Below are 23,323 nucleotides of genomic sequence, written 5' to 3' on the forward strand. Positions count from 1 at the left end.
CCTGTCCTTAGCTTATAAGACCAAAGATACTTAGTATGTTTAGAAGTGTACAGACCCTCAGGAAAGGGGGGCAGGGAGAGGGAGAGAGTGGTGGTTTTCTGATCTCTGAGATCTAGAGAAACATCCCCCACTGCCCTGGCAGGCACCTACTACCCATGCTGTGTGGCTCCGTTGTAAGGACTTAGGGGGCAGGACGTGGCGACCACTCCATTGAGGTGGAGCCCACAGGAGAGCGCCAACAGCCTTCTTCCAAACAGCATCAGTGAAATGGGGCAGTTAAAAGCACCCATGTCACCAGTTGTGGAAATTCAGTGCACGATGCTGGAATAGCACTGAGCATAGTGTCTGGCTCAGTAAGCCTTTCATAGGTATTATTTCTTAAATGTGAACATGTGAACTGAAGAGTTATGTTCCCCCTAAGAGACAGAGAAGTCCTGCATGAAGGTGTTTCTGAGCAGATTGTGTTTTCCCTTGGCCTGGGCCCCTTCCAAGCGGCCGGTGATCTCTGTTGCAGAGCGCCATGCAGAAGGCCGCATTTGAGGCTCTCCAGGTGAAGAAAGACCTGATGCACCAGCAGATCAGGAAGCAGGTGAGTGCTGGAGCTGTGGCCCCCACCAACTCCATCCTGCGTGCTCTCCCAGACTGCAGAGGTGGCTTTCATGCGCCAGCTCAGATACCCATTCCCACCCCCTCTCCCCACATTGTAACCAGTACTGCTATTTTTCATGCTGCCTGTGGGCAGCCTTGACTGCTTGGGCGGCCTCTGCGTCCACTGTGCCCCAGGCAGGAACCCCTCTCTGGGAAAAGGCAGTCAGCTCCACCCCAGCCACCCCCGTCAACTCAGACTGAGGAGCTGGGGAAGGTCAGGTGTCCCACCAGGACAGAGGGGTGCCTGCTGTCCCCGAGGGGCTGCTCCACCTAGAGGGAGCTGTGCTCTAGTCTAGGCTCTACTGCTGGCCTAGGGGCTGGTCTCCCTAGTGGGCTGTGTCAGACCCTCTGGGCTTTCTGGAGGGCAAGCGGGTCATGGGTGCATGGGCTAGAGACAGAGTGAGCTTTCAGGCTGTGGGAGTGCTCATTGCATCCAGTATACTTGGCACACTTTGAATTCTACATATTCGCATGTTTTGTTTTGTTTTGTTTTGTTTTTTACCAAAGCAGACTTACCTTTTTATTTCCCTTTAATTTCAATTCCACCTTGCCAGACATGAAGCTCATTCCTCTGACCAGGGGTTGGTGGGACCATAGAAACTTAGAGGCAGGGGCCATAGGGTCACAGGCTCAGGGTGGAGAAGTCACTGGGTGTGGTGTCTGACCCCCAGACATCCTCCTCATGGGTGATTCTGACCCAGCCAGCCAGCTGTTGCCCTTCAGACCCCAAGCCTGGAGAGCCCTGGGAAAGGGCTCCCTCCCCAACCTGCTCTGTGTTCTGGAACAAGTGACTTAACCTCTCTGAGCCTCTGCTTCCTCAATGCCATAAAATGGAGGCAATAATGCCTCCTAATAACCAGGGGAGATTTGATGATGTGACATAAAGTTCATAGTACAAGCCTTGCACACAAAATGTTCTAGAAGCATCAGCTGCTACCATCGTTGTTCTTAATCCATTTACCCTTTGCTCTCCTCTATGACACCAGTTAGAGGAAGCAAGAGACTTCGGCGAGTGCAAGGCTCAGTGAGGACCTGTGTCCATTCTGCCCTTGGGCCTGAACATTAAAGGCAGGCCCATCTCCAGTCCATAAACCGGGAGCCTCTCTGGAATGGGCCTTCCAGGACAGGCCCATCTGCACCTCCCAAGCCCTCAGGGCCCTGAAATCACTAATTCTTTCAAAGCCCCACTGAGGGGGTTCCCAAGGCACCCAGGTTCCCTTCATTCCTGAGCCCCCAGAAATGTTTCTTAGACATCCCCCCTTTGCCCTTCAGAGAGCAGCTCAGACTTGAACCTTGGTTAATGTGAATTAAAAAAAAAAAAAAACCCTGTTTCATCTTCTGTTTAGATTAAGTTAATAGAAACTGAGTTATTGCAGCTGACACAGCTGGAGGTAAAGAGGAAATCCCTGGACACAGAGGCACTGCAGGTATGTAGGGCTTCCTGCCTGCCCCTCCCTCCCCACCTCCTTCCCCACAGTGGCTCCCCAGCAGGCAGGCAGTCTCCTCTGTGGCTGTGATGGGGGCATAGTCAAGGGGCAAGCCCAGTGCAGGCCAGGGTTAAGGTTGGGGCAGCTTATTGCTCATCAGGAGGGTCAGAGGAAGGAGGGTTTCATTGCCAAGGCTCACCTGGGCCCATCTCCATCTCTGCATTTTCTTTGTTTTGAAGCAGGGTCACTGCTGAACTCCCTGTCTTCTTTAAGCCATGCTTCTGGGGTGCTAGTTCAACTTATGGGCAGACATCCTCTGGGGAAGGAGCTTTCTTGGTGTCCCAAGGATGTTTGGAGGAGAGGGCCCAGCTGTTACTATGTCACTCCCTGCAGGTGGCTTCTCTGGGAGCTCTAGCCTGGGTGTCTTGCTTATAGAGCCGGGGGCGGGGAGGGGAGGGTGCGGTACAGACCGGCAGGTGGCATTCCACCAGGCTATGCCTGGTGTCCGGGACCTGGGCTTTGTCCTTTGTAGTCCTGCTGTGTGACTTGGACAGGCAGGTGTGACCTCTGCCCAAATGTCCAAAAGCAGATAGACCAATGGTGCGTGAAGACCTGTGCCCTACATCGGGCCTCTGAGCAGAGCCTTCTGTCTGTCCCTGTCCCTGTTTCTGTGTCTGTTCCGAGAAGTCTTAAATTGTCTCATAGCTTCTCGACTCAGTCAAAGTGCGCTAAAGTCTACAGTCCTGGTCTTAGGTCTGCCACAGATGTGCTGTGTGACCTAAGGCAGGTCACGTTCCCTCCTAGGCCTCCATCTCTCCCCTCCATAAAAGGAAATAATCATCTAGGCCCAGCCTGTGTCATAGGGACATCATACTGGGGGCAAGCTTGCCAACGCAAAGCCCTTTGTGAGCCTTGGCAGGGTCTTCAGAGATGAGGGGATGGGGAGTTCTCCAAGAAGATGCAGCCACCATGCTTGGCAGGTGCCCATGTCTCCTGCCCATTAGAGAGCACTTGTGGGGCTCCTGTTTGGGGGGCTTCCATGGGTTTCCAAGAGTAAGAAACAAGTAGAACATAGACATAAGCAGGGCTTCACTCCAGTTTGCATGTGCCTCCATCTGGGTGGAACCTTCCAGATTTGTGGGGTTACATGCCAACCCTCCCTGCCTGTGCTTCCACCCACATGCTCTGTCGTCCGTGAGACTGCAGTCATGTACTTGTGGCTTGTCATTTCCTTTGTTTGCTGTTTCTTATCCTTTCACAGTCATCAGTCACTGGATCCCACGCCTGGCCTGACCCCCACGGGGAGAAGACAGGGAGGGAATACCCAGGCATAGGGGCTCCTCGGCTCTGTCCCCCAGCCCTCTGCCCAGTTGAGTTGGGCCCAGTGTGGGGTCCTGGCTGCCAGCTTAGAAACAAGTAGGGGGATCTGTCACCCAGTGAAGGGGACTCCTGGCTCGCTCCAGAGCTGTGAGCCTCCAGCGGTACTGGGCATGGTCTTGTGTTGCAGGAGATGATCTCCGAGCAGCGCTGGGCCCTGAGCTCCCTGCTCCAGCAGCTCCTCAAGGAAAAGACGCGACGAGAGGAAGAGCTCCGAGAAATCCTGGTGAGCTTGGCTTCTGTGTTCATTCTGCGTTGCACATGGATTCACTTTCCCTAAACACACTCGCCATTCTTAGAAGCATTTTTGTTATTCCGAGTAATAGTTAGTTGCTCATCGAAGAAAAAAACGGAACATATGAAGGAAAAGATTCTCACTTCTGAGAGTTATCTAATACTAACGTTTTGATGTGTTTTCTGAACTCTACAATGCATATTTATAGCTGTGCCTGTGTGTGCCTTGTAACCGTAAGATGGCACATGCCCCTTTAGGAGCAGCTTGCTTGTATCTGTTCTTCTCATGTCCCTAAAATGCCCACTACACTCTGCCTGGCTGCATTGGATGGGCCGTCCTCGCCCATGGCCAAGCATTCAGACTACTTCCAGTTTTTTACTTTTCTAAGGAATTCTCTCTGTCTTTGTAGCTAAGTCTTGAGAGCAGCCATGAGTAGTTATTTAGGAGAGATGCCCAGGAGAGGACTTTCTGTGTCCAGTGTAGGCTGTTTAATAATCTTTTGATAGGAGTTGCCCACCTGTCCCCTGTACCCAAATGGATTTGACTCTGGCACATTGTCAGGGTAGCAGAGCCCTGTTTAGGGATGGCAAGTGGGGATCACTTCCTCCAGACCCCGTGTGCATTGGAGCACTGGGGACAGAGGCCAGAGCTCAGAGACCTAAGTCACTCCTGTGGTGTCATTAATACTCCAGACAATCTCTGAGCTCCATTGTGGGTGGAAGCCTGTGCAGAGAAGAGCGAGACCAGCTTTAACAGCCTCATGTGAACCTATGTGGTGTGTGTGGTCCAACCAGAAGCTGCCTGTTCCTCACGATGCCTTACGGCCATCCCCTATGAACAATGCATTAGCATCGTGCAGCAGTGGCCGTATGCTCTGGTCCTGTGCTTCTACCCTCAAGGGGCCTCAGAGGACTCACCATCCAGGGGAGGAAGCATCACCTCAGCAGATGGTGACTGTGTCAGGGTCATGGGCGTCAGAAGAGAGCTGTATCTGCAGCCCGGGAGGGCCATGGGTGGCAGAGGGATGGGAGCAGCTTGGCAAGGTCTAGGAGGGATGACCAAAGGACAGTCAAGCCCCAAGGGGACTGGAGAAAGGCCTGTGTCAGAGTCTTGCTGCCCACCTCTCATTTGTCCCCCAAGTGTGGCCACAGTCCTGGCTGGGTGGCCTGGCTTGCTCAGAGCACAGGTCCCAGGGCAGAACAGACCTGGGTCCAAGTCCTGACCCTGCGCAGCTCTTTTAACTGGGCAGCTTCCTAATTCCCCTGAACCCCCCTTTCCTCACCCTTCACGTCGCTGTGCAAATTAAGGAAAATGGGACCTTGGTGCAAAGCGGGATCTGTCACGTAGTGCTCTAAGGATATTAGCTGCTGCCGTCACTGCTCCCATCCCTTGTCGTGGCCCTGGCCCCAGCACCTAGAACCATGTGTGGTCAGAACAACACCCTGTGACTACTTGTTCATGGCAGAATGAAGGAATCTGTTTCCATAGCAGGTCTCATTCTCCAGCTTTTTCAGAAGGGCAAAGCCCACTCCAGAAGCTCATGTCGTCCTTAGAATCCTGTTTCTCTCCCTGCCTGTCACCAGAGTGTGTGCTCAAGCAGGGCCCCGCAGAGCCTGGTGGCAAGCATCCAAAGCCCAGAGTCGGGCCTCAACCCCAGGTGTTCCCTGGCTGAGATTGTTTGTGGCAGGAAACTGGGGGCAGAGGTACTTCCTGCCTTTCCAGGTTCAGTAGTTTAATAAGTGGTGACACTGTGGTGGCTGGGAAAGTTCTTTGTAAAATACCAAGCACCTTCCACCTGCTGAGACCATTGTTTGAAAGCATCACTGTCGTTATAGTTTTTATTTACTGACCTATTGATGCCTATTTTGACCTTGGCAGACAGAGTTAGAAGCCAAAAGCGAAACCAAACAGGAAAATTACTGGCTGATTCAGTATCAACGGCTTTTGAACCAGAAGCCCTTGTCCTTAAAGCTGCAGGTAAGGACTGCTGGCCTCCACACTTGCAGAGAGCCCTCCTGTGCTTCAGTGATGTCCTGCTGCGTGAGCTTTCCAGTAACTAGTGTACCAGGTCCTGTGTTGGGCCCTGGCAGGGACAAAAAAGAGAGGGTGCATTCCTTCTGATGAAGGGGAGGCAGCTGCTCTGCTGTGTGGGGCAGAGCCTGTGAGCATGCCCGTGTGTGAGCGGGCAGCAGGAGCTGCCTGCAAGCCCCTGCTGGGGGCAGGACAGATGTGGTTCCCCCTACCCTGAAGTGTGCACGTACACACATGTATACACATGCTTGGCTTTTGTTTTGTCTTGTTATTTAATTAAAATGGAGCGTGTGTGTGTGTGTGTGTGTGTGTGTGTGTGTGTGTCTCTGTTTCTGTGTATACACACTATCTCAGCAAATCTTTTTTCTCCTAAAAATAATGACAAGCCAGGGCAGCCCTGGTGGCTCAGCGGTTTAGCACCGTGGCCTTCAGCCCAGGGCCTGATCCTGGAGCCCCAGGGTGAGTCCCACATCAGGCTCCCTGCATGGAGCCTGCTTCTCCCTCTGCCTGTGTCTCTGCCTCTCTCTCTTTGTGTCTCTCATGAATACATAAATAAAAATCTTAAAAAAAAAAAAATAATGACAAGCCATTATTCTCTACAAGCCAAGTTCTCTAGCCATGTATATATAATAGACCTCCTCACTGTTTCCAGATAACTGTGTAGTATTTAGTATCTTGGTGAACCCTCATTTATTTAAACAGCCCCTGTTGATGGGTATGTGATTGCTGAGCATTTTCAAGTTTACAGCCAGAGTGGCAGTGAACTTTCTTGTGCCTTTATCTCTGTGCTCACATGTGCATTTTTGTAGAAAAAATTCCAAGAAAATACTTTGTGACATTAAATTTACTTAGAGCCTTTGTTTGCCATCATATATGCAGTGCACTCAGCTTCTCCTGCGGGTCTGTCTTGCAGGAAGAAGGCTTGGAGCGCCAGCTGGCAGCCCTCCTGGTGGATCTGTCGGCGGAACACTACCTGCCCATCTTTGCCCATCACCGCATCTCCCTGGATATGCTGAGCCGGATGAGCCCTGGGGACCTGGCCAAGGTGGGAAGCAGCAGCCCCTCACGGCCACTGTCCGGTCCTCCAGGGGTCCGCTTGCTCTCCTGCAGCTCTTAGTGAGGTCTGCCATTAGCAAATGTCCCAGGGGCCCCCTTGCCATCTGGAAGATGGCCAGCACACCCACCTCATGGTCCCTAACTACCACCCCCCCTGCCAGGTGTACTCTGCATGCCATGTGCCTAAGAAAATCCAGGGATGTGGGTTCTGCTGAGTCCAGACTGCCCCCCCTCCACACACACATACACACACTCAGATAGGACCTTCATGTTGTAGGCCCAGGGTAAGTCCTTGGAGGTTGTCTCGTCCAACCCTGTGCCACCACCCCCCAACCCCCCGGTTTTACAGACTTCGTGGCAGCACTGCCCGAGCCTGGTTATATTCTCAGTAGGAAGTGAGCTCTGCATTGCATTAGTTCATTTACTCTTCGAAAGAACGGAATGATGAGGACAACCAACATCCCTGTAGCACTTACCAGTGCCAGGCCCTGTTCTAAGTGCTTTTCATGTGCTAATCCCTTGAGCCCTCCCAACAGCCCAGGCAGATAGGTATCATCCTTGTCATTTTTCAGATGAAGCAGATACGGCAAGGGAGTGACATGCCTGAGGTCACACAGCAGAACCAGGCCTCAGGCGTGGGTGGTCTGATGCTGTTTACCAGTCTGCTGTGTTGCCTGCCCCTTGGCCCAGAAACTGAGGCTCAAAAGGGCTTGAGAGGGGCTGTGTGACTCCAGCACTACTGCTTCTCAGCAGCTTGGCCTCAGTGGGAACTACCTGCTCCTTCCTGTGACTCAGGACAGTGGGTCCTGACTTACCTGTGGTCATGGGGGGGATGTGCGGTCACGGAGGTAAAGCTGTCAGCGCAGTCCCTTCCCCAGTGTGGGGCAGGCACATGCTAAACTGTGGCCCCTACCAGTGTCTGTTTCCTTCAGGGCCTCAGTTTCTCTCCCTGCCACCTGGTCACCTTCACAGCTGTGGTGCTGCACTGCCTCATGTTGACCCAGGGGCCCAGCCTCCACATTTCCAGGTGAAAGTGCCAGAAGCCAGGAAGGAGGCAGTCCTGGTGGCTCTGTACTGGGTAGTGAGCTCCCACCTAGCCAGCCCATAACTTGCTTTTCCTTGAACTGCCCTAGGTGGGTGTCTCAGAAGCTGGCCTGCAGCATGAAATCCTGCGGAAAGTCCAGGAGCTGCTGGATGCAGCCAGGATCCAGCCAGGTACCAGTACAGGCCCTCTCCTAAGCAGAGGCCCCAGCCTCCCTTGTGGACTGTGCTCTGGAGGTGGTCACCTGTTTACATTTCAGGACAATAACTAAGGGCAGGTTCTAGCCTCTTGCAGTCCTTAAGGCTCCCTCCTAAAGGAACAGGATTTCCAAATGGAAAACATCGGCCATAAAAATGGGGTGGTGGTGCAGATAGGCCTATCCTATAACCTTCTCTGAAGCTACTATACAGACACTGGGAGCCACACACCCCCAACCCTTGGAATGGAAGGAGAAACCAGCCATACCTGGTGCCCAACACTGCGCCAGGGGCAGGCCTGTGTTTGGATGTGGAAAGATGTTTTTGATGACATACGAAGGGGTAAAGGCAAGTCATAAAGGCATTCCACCTACGCCTGGAGGCCTAGAGAAACATAGGTGCTGTGGCTGCAGGAGGGGCAGGGGACCTTCAGTCCTTTTCCTAACAACCTCTTCCTGCTCCCCTAACCATATCCCGTTAAATACAGAAGAGCCCCTTTACAGTGATAGTTTGGGGGCACCGTGGTACCTTCAGAGAGCCTAGTGTTGTAACAGCCTTTTAAAAAAATCAAGTTTTTCCAGTTATAAAAACTTCTAGTTCAAACCATAAGATAGATGGGAAAATGTGAACTGGCATGAGGATGGGCGTCAGTGATAGAGAAGACTCAGGGATGTTGGCGATGTTGGTGTACGTTGAACTTTTGAAACAGACTATATTTTATAAGGGCCGGTTCTGTCCTACCTGTTGGGACCTGGGCAGAACATGAGGACAGGGGTGAGGGGACTTCTCATCCCTCTCCCTGCTCCCTGGTGGCCTCCTGGGAGACCTGATGGAGCAGCTGTGAGCACAGCACCCCTGCCACCCCTCAGCCCCTAACCAAGGGCTCCTGCCCCATGGCTCTACCACCAGATGGAGTCTCCCTGTGGTCTTGGGCAAGTGGCTTCTCTTCTCTGAAAGCGAGAAGCCCTACCTGCAGCATTACTGTGAAGGATCCTGGGGGAATGGTCAGGGATCAGAGACCCCAAATAACCAGCACTGTGGCCCTCCCTGTGGTGAGCCGGCCCTCCTATCTCACACATAGGGGAATGAGGCTCAGAAGAGAAATAAGGGGGCCCTTACCCCTACAGTGAGATCAGTGCTCCGCCTTAGCTCACTGTCCACTCGTGGCAGCTAGAGCCAGGGGATCCCTAGGGGTTGGGATCATGGTGGCATGACCCTGGCTCAGCCTACCCTGCTGGTCCCCACAGAGCTGCTGAACCCACACAAGGGTGAAGTCCTTGGGGCCCTGGAGGTGCCCACTGCCCCTGAGGAGCTTCCTGAGTCTGTGAGCCCCTCTGCTCCCCCAGCAGAGCTGGAGGTACAGACATCAGAATGTGTCGTGTGCCTGGAACGGGAGGTAAGTCTAGGGCAGCAGCCCCCAATCCCACCCCCCCACCCCCACCCCCACCCACGAGCCTGACCTGCACCCATCCTGAGCCTTTCCAGGCACAAGTGTTATTTCTATATACTTGTTTCTAGTGGTAGAAGTAGACTGTATTCATTAGAAATTTTGGGAAATCCAGGAAAGCAAAAAATAGAGGAAATTTCCATGATCCCATGACCGAAATATGAGCAAGGTTAGCATCATTTTCTGGGACTTACTTTCTTTTAAAGGGGTTGGGGTTTTATTCCCCCTACTTAATTACGGAAGATTTCCCAAGTCATTAATATCAACAACACAATTTTCTCTGAAGAGACTTCTAAAACACCATCTTTTAAAATCTATAACAAAATAAGGGGCACCTGGGTGGCACAGTTGGTTAAGTGTTCTTAATTTTGGCTCAGGTCATGATCTCAGGGTCGTGGGGTCAAGCCCTATGTTGGGCTCTCTGCTGAGCACAGAGTCTGCTTAAGACTCTCTTCCCCTGCCCCTCCCCTCCTCTCTCTCTCTCTCTTTTCTTTTTTCTCAAATATTAAAATACATATACTTAAAATCTATAACAAAGCTAATGCTTATTGTAAAAACTAAGCAATATAGTATATAAAATAAAAACCCTCCCTTCCCTCCACCGTGGTCTGGTCCCAGAGACCCTACTTAAAAGAAGCTACCATGTTAGCAGTCGAATTCCTGCAGGGTCTTCACTAAGCCCAGGGAATGCCATGATGTAGGGGGATGTGCTGGTTATAAACTGAACCAAACCCCGGCTTTAGGGCCCTGTAGGTGGCTTCCAGTTTATTTCAAGCAGTGCTGTACCAAACAGCCTTGGACAGAGTTGGGAGCACATTCTTGACTATTTCCTTAGGATGTCTTAAAAAGAGGACATGCTGAACGAAACAAAGCACAGGCATGCTTACATGGCTCTTGGTCCATGATGTTGGAATCGTTTTTAGACCTAGAGGCTGGTCAGTGCAAAAGGCAAAAATTAGGAACCCCTCCAGGGCCAATAGCAGGGCTGGTTGGGCACACTACAGCCTCCTGTGCGGCTGTTAGAGAGGGCATGGAGGGGCCAGAATAGGTGGTCCGTGGGTACTTCCGTGATGTTCGACGGTGTGTGATGGCCATGGTATCAGATTCTTAATAAAGACAAAAAGAGGTTGGGGGGACTCTTGCCCCATCGCCGGAGAACAGGCAGGGGCAGGACCCAGAGGCTCCCACTCTCTCCCCTCAGGCCCAGATGATCTTCCTCAACTGTGGCCACGTCTGCTGCTGCCAACAGTGCTGCCAGCCACTGCGCACCTGCCCACTGTGCCGCCAGGAGATCACGCAGCGCCTCCGGATCTACCACAGCAGCTGAGCCCTGGCCATCTGTGGCCCACCCCCGCACCACCTGTGGCCCGGGGCTCCAGCCGACTCCCCTGCTCTGGACAAACTAGTACAGCGCTCCTGTGCCCTGGGCCCCTTTCTCTCATGGGGGCGCTGCCCCCTGCTCTTCATCTCCAAGCACACCCGGGTGGGGGAGGGAAGGGAGGGGCACAGTGTTCCTGGCCCATGACACTGCTCATCGAGGGCTGTGGGGGAAACAGGACTCGGCATGAGGACTGGGTCTGGGGTTTGGAGAATCAGTGGTGCCACCATCTGAGCACAGGACCCCGTGTCCCGGCCTCTGCCACTTCCCAGCAGTCTGACCGTGTCAGGTCACTGCCCTCCAAGAGCCTCAGCATCCTCATCAGGGTAACATGGATAGTGCTGTCCCCTTGATGGGGTGGTGGGAGTGCAGGAGGGCCCTGGCCAAGAGTGTGGAGCTGTGTATGGTGTCAACCACGACCACCGTGGGCTGTCCTCAGGTCGACTTGCCAGTGTGTGTTGAGTGCAGGCCTAATGCCGCAAGCAACGTTGGCCCCTCCTGACCTCCCGCTCTGGGCCCCTCTGCTCTCCAGATCTGCACCTCCTAACCACCACCACCACCCTGCCCCCACCGCAGTTCGCAGGCGACAAGCTTTGCTGACCCAAAGCAGTATTGTCAATAAATCCACCTCCAGCCTGATCCTCCTGAATCCTTACTGGGGCCTGGTGGAGCCCAGAAGAGGGGGGGGGTGAGGTCTGGGGTGGGGGTTGGGGGAGGGCTTTATCTCAGTCAAAAGGAGGGAGAGAGGTGCTAGAGCCATCCCTAAACACAGTTATCCAGATCTCCCCTTTATAAGTGGACAGACCGAGCTCAGAGAGCAGGGCATGGAGAGTCAGGGGCAGGGGCTGTGGGTAGCTCCATTACTGCTAACCCAGCTACGAGCCGTGGGCTCCGTGCCTGGCGTCTGGGGCATGGCCGTGCTGGGTTTGGAGCCTGGAAGTATCAACTCCTAAACCCATGCAGTTGGGCAGATTTTTCACTGCACATTCTAGAAGGAGCCATGCACCTTGCACTTGCTTAGAGCTGCACACTTATTGTAGAGGTGGGTCTCTTTGGGGTACCTGGGCTCTGCCTCCCGCTAACTCTGAGCCTGGCCCGCTTTCCAGACTCCTTTTCCCGAGCATTCAGTATGGGACAGGATTGGGCCCTACTGCAGGCAGTGGCCGCCAGGGGGCACTGAATGCTCACCCGGGTGCAGCGCCGGCTAGTGGGGCTGGCCCAGGGAGGGGTGGCAGAGGCCTGCCTCCTCGGGGCCCCACTTTCCTACCTCACTGGGACCATCCATCCTGTAGGCTAGGGTGGGATGAAAGCCCCTTGTAAGTCCTGCTGTCCAGGCAAGAGCGGGGCCCCTTTGCACAGTCTCCTCCCCCACCCCTAACATCCTGGGAGCTCTCTGAGGGCTCCCTCCCTTGGCCCCAAACCTGAGCTCAGCCCAGCCGAGGGAGACTGAGACCTGAGTGGGCAGGGCCACTTAGGGCACAGCGTTTTTCACGTAAGCTCCTCACTAGGCCCGGGGAGAACTTCTGCAACCGACTGCCCACCCCTTTTATAGATGGAGCCTGAGGCTCTCGGTAGGGATTCGCCAAGGACAACAGCAAGACTGCGGTTGAATCTCTGGTCTCTGGCCCCATAGCCCCTGCCGCTCCTCACCTCAGCCCTTATAGACCAGCCCTCAGCCACTGGCCACCTTGGGCAGGCTGGCACCAGGGAAGCCAATGTCCCCGCCGCCCCAGGAGGTCTGCTTTCACCCTCAGATGGGACAACCCATACCCATCAGGTATGTGTGCCCTGTGCCCCACAGCCTCAGCCAGGGATCCATATAGGCCTCCGTGTACCTGGTGGGGGGCTGGGGGTGGAAGGAGGGCGCCCGCCTCCCAGAGTGCTCAGTGAATGCTGTGTGAGCAGGACTCCCGAGAATGCCTACACTGCCGTTCGGATCCAGTTGAGCCCAGACGCCCACCCCACTGTGGATGCCCCAGGGCTAGGCTACGTGGCCTAAAGGCTGCTGCCACCCTTCCTGGCCTCACCCCGGCCAGAGGCTGCCTGAGGAACCCCTGCACCTAAGTGGCTGAGAAAGCCGAGCAGCCCTCAGGCAGGGCAGCCTAGCCTGCGCCCCGCGCCTCGTCTCCGGGTCGGCATCCTCCCCCGACCATGCACAGAGAGGCAAACAGTGAGCCCAGAAAGGGTACACGGGTGTCCTAGCTGGGCTCTAGCCCGGGTCTCCCCCAGGTGGCACCACACACAGGCCGCTGGCTTTAAATCATTTATTGATTAGTAAAGCTTAAACGGTTTGCATAATATTTTCAGTACGATATCTGGTCAGGATGACTGAGAAAACCCCAAGAGAAGGCACTAGAGGTGCACATCTGAGCACGGACCATGGTGCTAGAAGGTTAGTGAGGCACTGGAGATTAGGGCTGGGGGACCAGGGGTCCCTGAGCACCAGCCACTGCCATGCAGCCTGTGGGTCTGCAGCCCCTGCCCCAGGAAGCAGATCATGGGGACAGAGGATGCAGGGCCACAGAGGAGGCTGGGGAAGGGGCCGCCAGGCTGGAGCTGCCTCACTTGACCTTCACCCCCAGGAACAAGCAGCTGTGCAAGGACATCTGAGAAAATCTTCAGGGTGAGGTGACTTGGTGATGCAGAGGCAGTGGAGTGGGGGCCAAGCCATGGCCTGACCCCAGATCATCAGAGGGGCCACCCATGATGCCTTGGGGAGCCACATGCAGCTCCCCTGGTGGACAGTGCGTACCTGGGGGGTGGCCCTCAGGAGACAGAATCTCCACCCTGCAAACCCCACTTCTGAGCAGCCTGCCACCCCTCTGTCCCAGCCCGGGGTGTGTGGCCACAAGTGGGGCAGGAGAACAGGCAGGAGCCAGGTGGGGGTAGGGGGGTGGGGGGGTGGAGATGCAAAAGCCTGTTCCGGCAGCCTTCCCTCTGCCACCTCAGCCTGCTCTGAAGACACTCCAGCCATACTTCCCTGCAGGTCACCTCTTCCCTCCCTTGAAACACTTCCTCTACACCGACCAGCACATTCTGGGCCTTTCTTGCTCCAAGCCAGACCCCTCAGCCCCGCTCCTCCGTGAGGCATTCCCCCAAGCCAGCACACCCAGCCTGGCTGCAGCCTGCAGGAACCCACCCCCACCCCCACCCCCACCCCCGGTGCACTTCCCTCACCCAGAGCAGGGCAAGCAAGGCCAGTGTCCACTCCAAAACTGGCTTCCAGAGGCCCAGCCAGGATTGAGGAGGACAGTGGTCGGGACCCAGAGCTGGACCTCAAGGCTCCATATTCCTGGCTCCAGCAAGTGCCCTGGTGAGGAGAGAATTAAATGGCCGAGTGACACATGACAAAGACTACGCCCATCTGAGGAGGAGGGAGAGACCCATGAGGAAGGCAGGAAGGGAGGACCAGGCCACTGGGTACTCCTCAGCCCCCTTGGCTGTGCCCAGCCCCCAGCACAAGCAGGAAGCCCAAGATCATCCCACAGAAGAGAAAACAGGGAGCAAAGTGTGACCAAATCCAATAAAGTGACTCAGGTGGGCCACCCCTGCCCAGCCCCAGAGGTACCACAACAGGCCTGCCCCACCTCCACCCTGAGGCCTAGATCCGGGGCTCCCCGCCTGGGGCCTGGCCTGCCAGGGTCTCGGAGGGGGTGACCCATGTGCCATGACCAGCAGAAGCTCAGGGGTGACTGGCCTAGAACTCTGTCTGCACCCCGGCGCTGTCCTCGGTGGTGGTATGGATGGGAGGGCGGTCACCGGGGCTGGACACCTGCTCCCCGGTCTCCTGGTCACTCGGTTTGGGAGGCTCAAGGTCCGCAGCCTTTCCAGGAGGGAGTTGCCACAGGGGTGAGGCAGGTGGTGAGGAGGCCTCTGAGGCTGCCACAGGCTGGGGGCTCTCCGAGGAGGGGGCCCCATTGAGCAGAGGGCCAGCCGGCAGGGGGTTCTCCTCCCGCAGCTCCCTGGCCAGCAGACCACGGAGCTCAGTGACACTGTCCGGGGATGCAGGTGACAGCAGCTCTGAGCCAGCCTCGAACGGCAGCCCTGCCTCCTCATCCTGCACTACGGACACCACCTGCTTGGCACGCCGTCGCTTTTCTGAGAAAGTGGCTGCTTCTGGGGCACCAGGGCTGCCACCGTCTCCACCGCTGCCGCTGTATTCCTCGCTCCAGTCGATGGGGGCACCCTCAGCCAGCAAGTGCAAGTTGGGGTCGCTATTGTGCATGACCATGCTGTCCCGGTATAAGTTGTGCTTCCTCTGCACCGCGGCCTCCTTCACAGCTGTGGGGCCAGAGGGCTGGGTCAGAGTATTTAGTCCAGGGGCCGCCACCGCACCCTCCACCTTGCCCAAGGAGGAGGCCCCCAGGCCCCCGCCAGCCTGAAGGGTGTCACGATTGGTGATTAGCCCAAGCCTCACTGCTGGTGGCAGCCCAAGCTGGCCATCACCATGTCATCTAGTCCCTCGTCTGACACCATCTGTAATGCCAGAGACCAGAGCCAACACTCAGGGAGGCGTCAGGACAGCACGGAGAAGCGATGCTCCTCCTAGGGCCACACAGCGTGCCTAAACCAACCCCCAGGCCTATCTCGTGACAGATGGGACCAGGAGGACCTCTCAGCAGCCACCCCATCGCCCCCCTGGCCATGAGGATCCCCACAGCAAGGTGGGAGTGTCCCCTCCCGGCCCCAGCTCGGCAGCTGGCTGTCCCATACCCTGCAGGATGTCCTTCATGACCGTCTGCAGCACCACCTCCTCATATGTGTTCTCCACCAGGATGAACCTGGCGAAGTCCTCAAAGATCAGCTCTTGGAACCGGGGCAGCTCCTGCAGGGGTGGAAGGGGCATGGGCAAGCGGATGTCAGGCTGCCCCATGGCCCCATGGGGGGAGAAGGGGAGAGCTGTGGCGGGGAGAGGGGGTGCATGCTCACCGACTTGCACGTGGGGGCCAGCTTCTTGAGCAGGAACGGGATGGTGATCTGCAGCAGCGCCTCCCGGAAGAATCGCTTCCGCACCGAGCTGCTGTCGTAGTCGTACTTCTGCAAGGGAAGACGGGCCCCGTGGGGGGGAGGGGGTCTCTAGGTCAGGGGGTATAGAAGCCTAGGGGACCTGGCCAGAGCTTTGGAGTCCTTGTGCGTGCAGGGGAGCCAGTGGTGCCTCCCAGAGGGGTAGCCCTCCTGGTGCTAGGATGGGGACCGGGCTCTGGGCACCGGGGCCAGGCCGCTCACCTACCTTCAGCACCCGCTCCAGGATCCGCTGGGTGGCCTTGCACAGCTCCTCCCTGCTGGGCCCCTTCCCCAGCTCCTGGTATAGAAGGCTCTCAAAGGTGTACACGGCGTTGTCCATTTGCTGCAGGGCACACCGTGGGGTACATGAGGGCCCGGAGTGACCACAACCTCTGCCCACATGCCTCTGAGGTCTGCATGGGGGTAAGGGAGGCTGTGCACTCGTGTTCACCCACACCTTTACTGAATGTCTGTGCGTGGGCACTGTGTGGGGCATCCAGTCCCTGCCTCAAGGAAACAGAGGTCCTGGGCCCTGCATGAAGGGGCCTGGGAAACATGGAGGGCTTCCTGGAGAAAGGGGTCTCTAGGATGAAACCTGAAAAAAGGAGTCCAGGCTAGCCAGAGGCACAGGTGTGCCAGCAGATGGGGAGCACCCAAGAGGCCAGAGCAGGAGTGAGCACTCCAGGGGCAGAGCGCGGCTGCTGTGTGGCACCAGAGGAGGTAGGGCCAGGGCCTACGGTCGTGGACGGAAGGGCCTCTCCCCAGGAGAGCGGGCCTGTGGAAAGTGGGCGGCCGTGGGTGCTGGGGCCCACCTCTCGCATGTGGATCTGGGCTCGCTGCTTGAACACGGATGTGCTGGACACGTCGAAACGCTGCTGCAGCCCATCGAGCCGCAGTGGCTCCATCTTCTCATAGCAGCTCTGCATCTTGAGGGGGTGGTACGCCAGCTGGGACAGCTTCTCCATGTACTGCAGGGAAGCGGAGACGCAGGGACCTGAGCAGGGCCCCCCAGAGTAGAGGCAGTCCCTGCAGCCCCACAGCTCACTTGGGCCCCGGGAGTCCCCTAGACGTGGGTCTGGCCACCTGCAGGTGCCACCTGCAGGCTAAGCTGTGGGGGCCCAGAGGGATGAGGATATGAAGGCTGGAGCCAGGGGACAGGTTCTCCTGGGTGACCTTGGGCAAGTCACTCACCCTCTCTGAACCTCATATTCCTCAGCCTCAAAATCGGGAGATACTGTCTCATGATCTCTGAGGTCCTATATGGTTCTCAAATGCTGTGATTTTTATTGTCTATGGACCCCTCAGTTCCAGTGTGGAAGAGGAGGGCAAAGATTACAGGATCAGTTCTGTCTGCACCCCACAGCCATGTAGGGCTTCAGACACTGAGGACCCCAACATGGGGTCTGTGGAAGGAAGGTTGTGCCCCTGAGAACCAGACCACTGAGGAGAGGCATGGGCCATCTCCATGGAGGGGGAGGGGGAGCAGCATGACATGGCACTTCAGTAATTGTACTTCCTTCCATCCCTCCTTCCCTTCTTCCTCCTCTCCCTCCTCCTCTCCTCCTTCCTTCCCCCTCCCCCCTCCTTCCTTCCCTCTTCCTCTTTCCTTCCTCTCCCTCCTCTGTTAAGTCCTCTGATACTTCAGTAACCTGCCTAGTAGAGGGGATCACCAATCCCTTTTCCTCTGCTGCCTCCAGTGCCTCATGCCCTCAGGCCCTTAGTCTCCAGCAGACCCTCTAGGGACAGGTGATGCCCTGAGTCACAGCGAGGGCCCTGCAGGGGCTCCATCCCTGGGCCAGGGGCCTGGCCTCACCTCACCCAGCTTGTCGGCACCGCCCTCGTTGATGATGTTCAGGTTCATGTCGGTCACCTCTTTGAAGAAGACGTCCCGCACCTCGGTGAAGCCCTGGCTGGTGGGCACCATCAGAGCCTCCAGGATGGACGGGATGTAGGGCTGGACGTGGTTCCGGACGCACACCTCTGCCTTGGGGAGGATGAAGGCTGCACCCAGGGGCAGCCGGGTGAGTGCACGGACCAGAGCCCCCAGGCACACTATTACACTATCGCTATACGGAAAACCACTCGCGGGATCCCTGGGTGGCGCAGCGGTTTGGCGCCTGCCTTTGGCCCAGGGCGCGATCCTGGAGACCCAGGATCGAATCCCACGTCGGGCTCCCAGTGCATGGAGCCTGCTTCTCCCTCTGCCTGTGTCTCTGCCTCTCTCTCTCTCTCTCTCTCTCTCTCTCTCTGTGACTATCATAAAAAAAAAAAAAAAAAAAAAGAAAACCACTCGCAACACCAGCCAACAGAAGGATTCATAGGTCCATGCATCAAAAAGAACAAGGGATTCTGAGATTGGCCCCTGATATTTCTAAAACTCTGATGGCAAACTAAGAAAAAGCACTTAGTCCAAAGGTGTCAGCGTTCTGCTTTACTCAGGGTGGAAAGAACCCGTCTCTAGGAGTCTCGCTGCTATGTTTAATGCAACAAAACACGCTTTGGTAGATTTGGTGAGTCTCGGGGTTCAGCACACACCGAGCCGGCCCCTGCTCTGGACCCGCGTGCCTGGCTTCACGCAGCCATGAACGAGGCCTCTTGCCCGTGGGGGTGTTTTGGGGTCCCTCCCTCTCCTCTGCCCAGCTAAAGTTGGCTGTCTGATAAGATACTGTCAGCTCTCCATGTTCTACGCAGCTCACAATGAACGCGGTGAGAAGAGAAGGGGCCTCAGGCACTCACCCTCCCAGAAGCTACCTGCGGCCACGGCGCAGGGAGGGCCGAGGTCACAGGGCCGAGAACAGGAAGACACACACACTGACCCCAAAGAGTGAGACGTGACCAGAGGGAATCACGCGATGAAATCGATGCCTGCAAACCCAGTCAAGCCCAAGACTGACCAAAACTGAGCAAGAGGCTCGAACTGGCATGACAAGATTGACACCCTCAAGGTTGGGGTTCACGGAAATAGCCACAAAACTCCCAGGGCTTGGGAGAACCAATGGCTCAGATTTGCTTTCACTTTTAAAAATGACCAATGAATGGAGTCACCAGTGTGAAAAGTATGCAGGTCGGCACAGAAGGGAGGCAAGCCCTGGCTCCTGAAGCCCCAGGTGACCTGCCTACCTCGGATCTTGCTGGCCAGGTGCTCCTTGGAGGTGATGATCTGGTCCATGTCTGTGCGGATGGTCGCCTCCATGGCTGGCCGGGCCAGCTGCAGCTTGGCCAGCACGGCCTCAAAGCGTGCCTTGGCCTGCTCGTACACCATGCGGTACACGGCGTCCGAGATCTGTGGGCAGTGCTGCGGTGTCAGAATCCGAGCGAGGGCTCCAGGCAGCCATAGGACCCCCAGCCCTGTGCCCGCACCCACCCACCTGGATCCACTGCCTCTGTCGCTCCTGTGGCTTGCCCTTCAGCCGTGGGGCGAGCTCTGCCTTCAGCTCAGGACCCAGCTCCTCCATCACCAGGTTGCTCAGGATCTAGGACCGGGAGGCATAGCCAGGGCAGGGTTAGAGCGTGGCCAGCTGGCAGATTCCTCTTTGCATTCCACTCAAGGCCCACCTCCTGTAGGCCTGGCCTGGCTCCATGTCTCCGCTGCCCCACCTTACCTGCTCAAGGGACCTACAGGATCCTCAGAATCAAGGATCTCCCCCCTCACCCACCCCAGGGGCTTTGCACATGCTGCCTCCCTGTCCAGAACACCACACCCTCTCCCCCCTCACTTGCACATAGAAGTACGTGTGTTTATTTGCCAAACGTCTGTTTCTCCTGCTGGATAGAGAGTAAGGGCCAAGGCCGCGTCTCTCTTATTCATAGAAGCACCCCAGCACCTGTGTCAGGATAGGTGCTTGGTAAACGATTGAGTAACTCCACCTGCTCAAAATGATCTTGTCTCCTTGCCAGCCCTCTTGGCCTCACCTGCACCTCGTTCCCACACAGCATCTCCCAGGTGCCATACAGCTCCTTCGACTGGCGGTACATGCGAATGGCATCCGTGAATGCAGGGCCCTCTACCTTGGAGGCCTCAGGGATGCCTGCTCAGGAGAGGGAGGGAGAGAGGAGGTCAGCGGGATGGCTCAATGGCCTTTACCAAGATCAAGTGACTGCCCAAAGCCACCTCCCCAAGGGTGCAGACACATTCACACCCCCCACCTGCAACCCCAGTGCCCCCATACCCGCGATGACAGCTGAGTGTGTGGTGACCATGGTAATAACCCTCCACCAATCTCCTCTGTACGCTCCTTATCTTCTGAAATCTTCCCAACCACCCAAGTCTATCCTCCCACCCGACTTTACAGATCAATGGGCAAGCTGTAAGGTCAGGCCACTGGCTGCGGGGGGGGGGGGGGTCCCAGGGCAGTGAGTGACAGAGCTGGGACAGAGGTCACCCTGCCCCACCAAGAGAGGCAGCTGGCACAGCAGGGAGGGTGCCGGAGGGACCCAGGGGTCCTCATTCCAGTGCAGCTCCCTCCCCTTACTGCCTGCACCAGGGCCTGCAAACTTTCCCCCACAAAGGGCCAGCCAGTAAATATTCTCAGCTTTGCAGACCAGGTTATCTCTGTTGTAAGGACGTAAGGACGCAGCTCTGCCACCGCAGCATGGAAGAAGCCACAATCTGGAAACCAGCGAGCCAGTAAAACAGGCGGTTTTGTAAATCAAAACAGATTTTGATTAACAAAAACAGGCAATGGGCCAAATTCTGGGCCGTGCACTGTAGCTTGCCAAGTCTTGCTCCAGATCACTGAATTCTAAGGGCCTCAGTTTCCTCTTTTGAGCAGTGGGAACAGTGACCCGGCCTGGCCCCTACATGCACTGTGACGCTCCAGCGTGGGGACGGGCTGTGAACTGGTCCTACAGGGGCCCCAGGGCGGGCCCCAGCCCAGCGCTGCATCGCACTGCACTAGAACCGCAGTGATGCGGTGCCCTGGGCCGGCCTCATCTGCCACGGTGTCCCGGTCCGACTAGAAGACACCAGTCCCAAAGTCGCGTTACCGGTGGTGCTGGTGGTGGCGCCCACGAGCGTGCCCACCTGCCCCGTGCTGGGGCGGCGAGGTGCCTCAGGGAACAAGGCACGGCCCCTCCCAGGACGGCTGCTGGGCGGCAAGCGGCAGGAAGTTGCAAAATCTGACTCGGGGAAGAACAGGGTTAAGCGCTCGGAGCCTGGCAGCGGGCGGCCACCCTGGCCACATGCCCCCAACCGCTGTTGTCTCCGGAGCCGAGGAAGGGGAAACGGCAGTCAGTGCCTCCAAAACCCCAGCTCCCACGGCAGTGACTACAGGCTGAGTCACTCCTGCAGAGAAAAAGCCCCTCTGGGCGTGGGGAGGACCCCTCACATCCGGCTGACCGCAGGAGGCACGGCTGGCAGTGCCGGTGGGGGCTCGGCGGTGGGACTGGGCCCAGCCACATCCCCGCAGCGCCAGCTCCCGGGCCAGGCGGGGGGCAGGAGGAGACTCAGGCACTGAGATCGGGCAGGTGGGACTGGAGCCGAGCAGGGGTGCTCCAGCTGGGGGGCCTACAGAGCCCCTGGAGTGGGTGCTGCCCATGGGGCCAGGGGAGGAAGGAGGAGCATGTCCTCCCAGAGACCAGGTTTTGCCTAGAAAATGTGGCCTGGCATTACATGCCACCTCGCTCACCTGTGGGCATTTACATTCTGGAGACAAGCCAGTGGTGCTGGCAGGGCAGGGGGCTGAGATGTTGGGTGGGGGCAGTAGGAAGGAGGCTGCGATGTCCCAGGGGTCTCTCGCCAGCCAGGCATGCAGCCACAGGTCCCAGGACATCTCTATTCTGCACGCTGGGCCGCTGGGGACGCCTGGGTGGCTCAGCGGTTGAGTGTCTGCCTTCGGAGGCTCAGAGCCTGATCCCACCCAGGTCCTGGGATCAAGTCCCGCATTGGGCTCCCTGCAAGGAATCTGCATCTCCCTCTGCCTATGTCTCTGCCTCTCTTGCTGTGTCTCATGAATGAATAAATAAAATCTTTAAAAAAAAAAAAAAAGAAGGACTGTGGATGCAGAACGTGCACATATAGGGGCCACCGTGCAGACACGGAGAAGGCAGCCCTGTGCAAGTCAAGGAGAGCAGCCTCAGGAGAAAGTTAACCTACGGAGATCTTGATCTGGGACTTCCAGCCTCCACAGTCTGTCTAAGCAATGGCCCACACAGACCGAGAGACCAGGCCTGGGCTGAGACTGAGAATGTACTCCCTCATCTCATCCTCAGACAGCCCCTGAGGGGTGGCTGTTCTCAGTCCCACCTTCCTGATGGAGGAAACCGACTCAGAAAGGCTAAGTGACTGGCTCAAGGACACAGAGTGAGGGAATGGCAGCACCAGGGCTCCAGCACAGGACCAGCTGCCTCCAGCCAGACCTGGAGACTTCCTGCCTGTGGGGTCCTCAGGGTCAGACCCAGAAAGGAAACTGCATTCCTCAGCCCCAAGCAATAGGCTAAGGGGGATGGCAGGCAGACAGGAAGAGGCCCTGACCTCTGCAGCCCAGGCCCACCCCGAGGGCTCAGCTCAGTGCCCCAGCTGCCTCTTGCCACCCCCAGCTGCTCCAGGAATGCAGGATGTAAGGGGGGCCTTAGAACGGGCTGGCGTCCCCCCAGCTTGGCCTCCTTCCCCACCCCCACCCCCGCTTCCTGGCAGCCCCTGGAGTGAGCAATTCCAGGCCCAGCCTCCAAGCTAGAGGAAGCAGAGAACTTTCCCACAGTCCTCAGGGTAGAGGGAAGGCCCCTCCAGAACCAGCCGCAGGCGGCCCCTGCTCTCCCCACCTCGCCCAAACCCCCACTCACAGCACCCGCACCCACCCACAGGGCCCCCCTTGGCCTTCCAGGTGAGCTCCCAGCTGTGCCAGGCACGGGGCCAAGAGCATTCCCCAAACTGGCTCTCTCATCCCTCCCGGCAATCCCACAGAGCTCCAGCCTGTCACCTCCCAGCCCGGCCTGGGGTGGCCCTGCCAGGTCAGCCACCAGCCCTGGAAACCTGGAGAGGCCAGAGCTGGGCCAGGCTGGGGCCAGGGGAAGGGGGTGGGGGGGGCGGCAGACGCCCAGGCCAGGCAGCCAGAGCTCAGATGGCCTCCACCCAGCCCTGGCCCCACGGCCCCAGGGGATCTGGGAACAGGAGGCCTTTTGTGGGTGGCAGGGCCTGGCCCAGGTGACAGGGGTTGGCCTGATGGAAGACTCGCTTCCTCCCACCTGACAGACTCCAGATCAGAGCCTGCTCTGCAGACAGAGGATGGGTGGGGCGAGCCGAGTCACCAGGCAGCCCAGCCTCCGGGCGTAGGCGCCCACGTGTCCACCCACTGCCACGCCACCCCAACCCCCACCAGAGGCATGCCAGGCAGGGAGGCTGGGGATGGTGGCCTCCTTCTCCTGCCTGTCCCAGGCAGGTGACCAGGAAGGACGTTCAGGTCCCAGCACTGGCTCCTTCCCCGAGGACAGAAAGACCCTCAGTGCCTCACAGTCCCCCTTTTTGATCAAACTCCATAGAGCCC

The 23,323-nt window shown here is 57.2% G+C and overlaps 2 protein-coding genes across 6 annotated transcripts in view; one reads left to right on the forward strand and one right to left on the reverse strand.

Annotated features, from left to right (window-relative positions):
* LRSAM1 (leucine rich repeat and sterile alpha motif containing 1) overlaps window positions 1–11,477 on the forward strand; it is a 39,721-nt gene extending 28,244 nt beyond the window's left edge. For 4 of the 5 annotated variants that reach the window (XM_077850777.1, XM_077850776.1, XM_077850779.1 and 1 more), the window contains 8 exons: window positions 515–589; window positions 1,995–2,075; window positions 3,583–3,678; window positions 5,566–5,664; window positions 6,632–6,763; window positions 7,908–7,989; window positions 9,261–9,409; window positions 10,662–11,477. In XM_077850777.1, the coding sequence (XP_077706903.1) occupies window positions 515–589; window positions 1,995–2,075; window positions 3,583–3,678; window positions 5,566–5,664; window positions 6,632–6,763; window positions 7,908–7,989; window positions 9,261–9,409; window positions 10,662–10,787 (840 nt within the window). In that variant the 3' untranslated portion in view covers window positions 10,788–11,477. The remainder of the gene's footprint in view (window positions 1–514; window positions 590–1,994; window positions 2,076–3,582; window positions 3,679–5,565; window positions 5,665–6,631; window positions 6,764–7,907; window positions 7,990–9,260; window positions 9,410–10,661) is intronic. The other variant, XM_077850778.1, reaches the window with a different exon arrangement.
* Window positions 11,478–13,088: 1,611 nt separating this feature from the next.
* NIBAN2 (niban apoptosis regulator 2) overlaps window positions 13,089–23,323 on the reverse strand; it is a 51,530-nt gene continuing 41,295 nt past the window's right edge. Inside the window, exons 6-14 of the mRNA XM_077850775.1 lie at window positions 19,755–19,870; window positions 19,211–19,315; window positions 18,963–19,125; window positions 17,656–17,843; window positions 16,655–16,810; window positions 16,069–16,185; window positions 15,768–15,875; window positions 15,552–15,663; window positions 13,089–15,119 (exon numbers count right to left, since the gene is read on the reverse strand). Of these exons, the coding sequence (XP_077706901.1) occupies window positions 14,536–15,119; window positions 15,552–15,663; window positions 15,768–15,875; window positions 16,069–16,185; window positions 16,655–16,810; window positions 17,656–17,843; window positions 18,963–19,125; window positions 19,211–19,315; window positions 19,755–19,870 (1,649 nt within the window). The 3' untranslated portion in view covers window positions 13,089–14,535. The remainder of the gene's footprint in view (window positions 15,120–15,551; window positions 15,664–15,767; window positions 15,876–16,068; window positions 16,186–16,654; window positions 16,811–17,655; window positions 17,844–18,962; window positions 19,126–19,210; window positions 19,316–19,754; window positions 19,871–23,323) is intronic.

The sequence above is a fragment of the Canis aureus genome, chromosome 16 (assembly GCF_053574225.1).
Source record: "Canis aureus isolate CA01 chromosome 16, VMU_Caureus_v.1.0, whole genome shotgun sequence".
In the NCBI taxonomy this organism is placed as follows: Eukaryota; Metazoa; Chordata; class Mammalia; order Carnivora; family Canidae; genus Canis; species Canis aureus.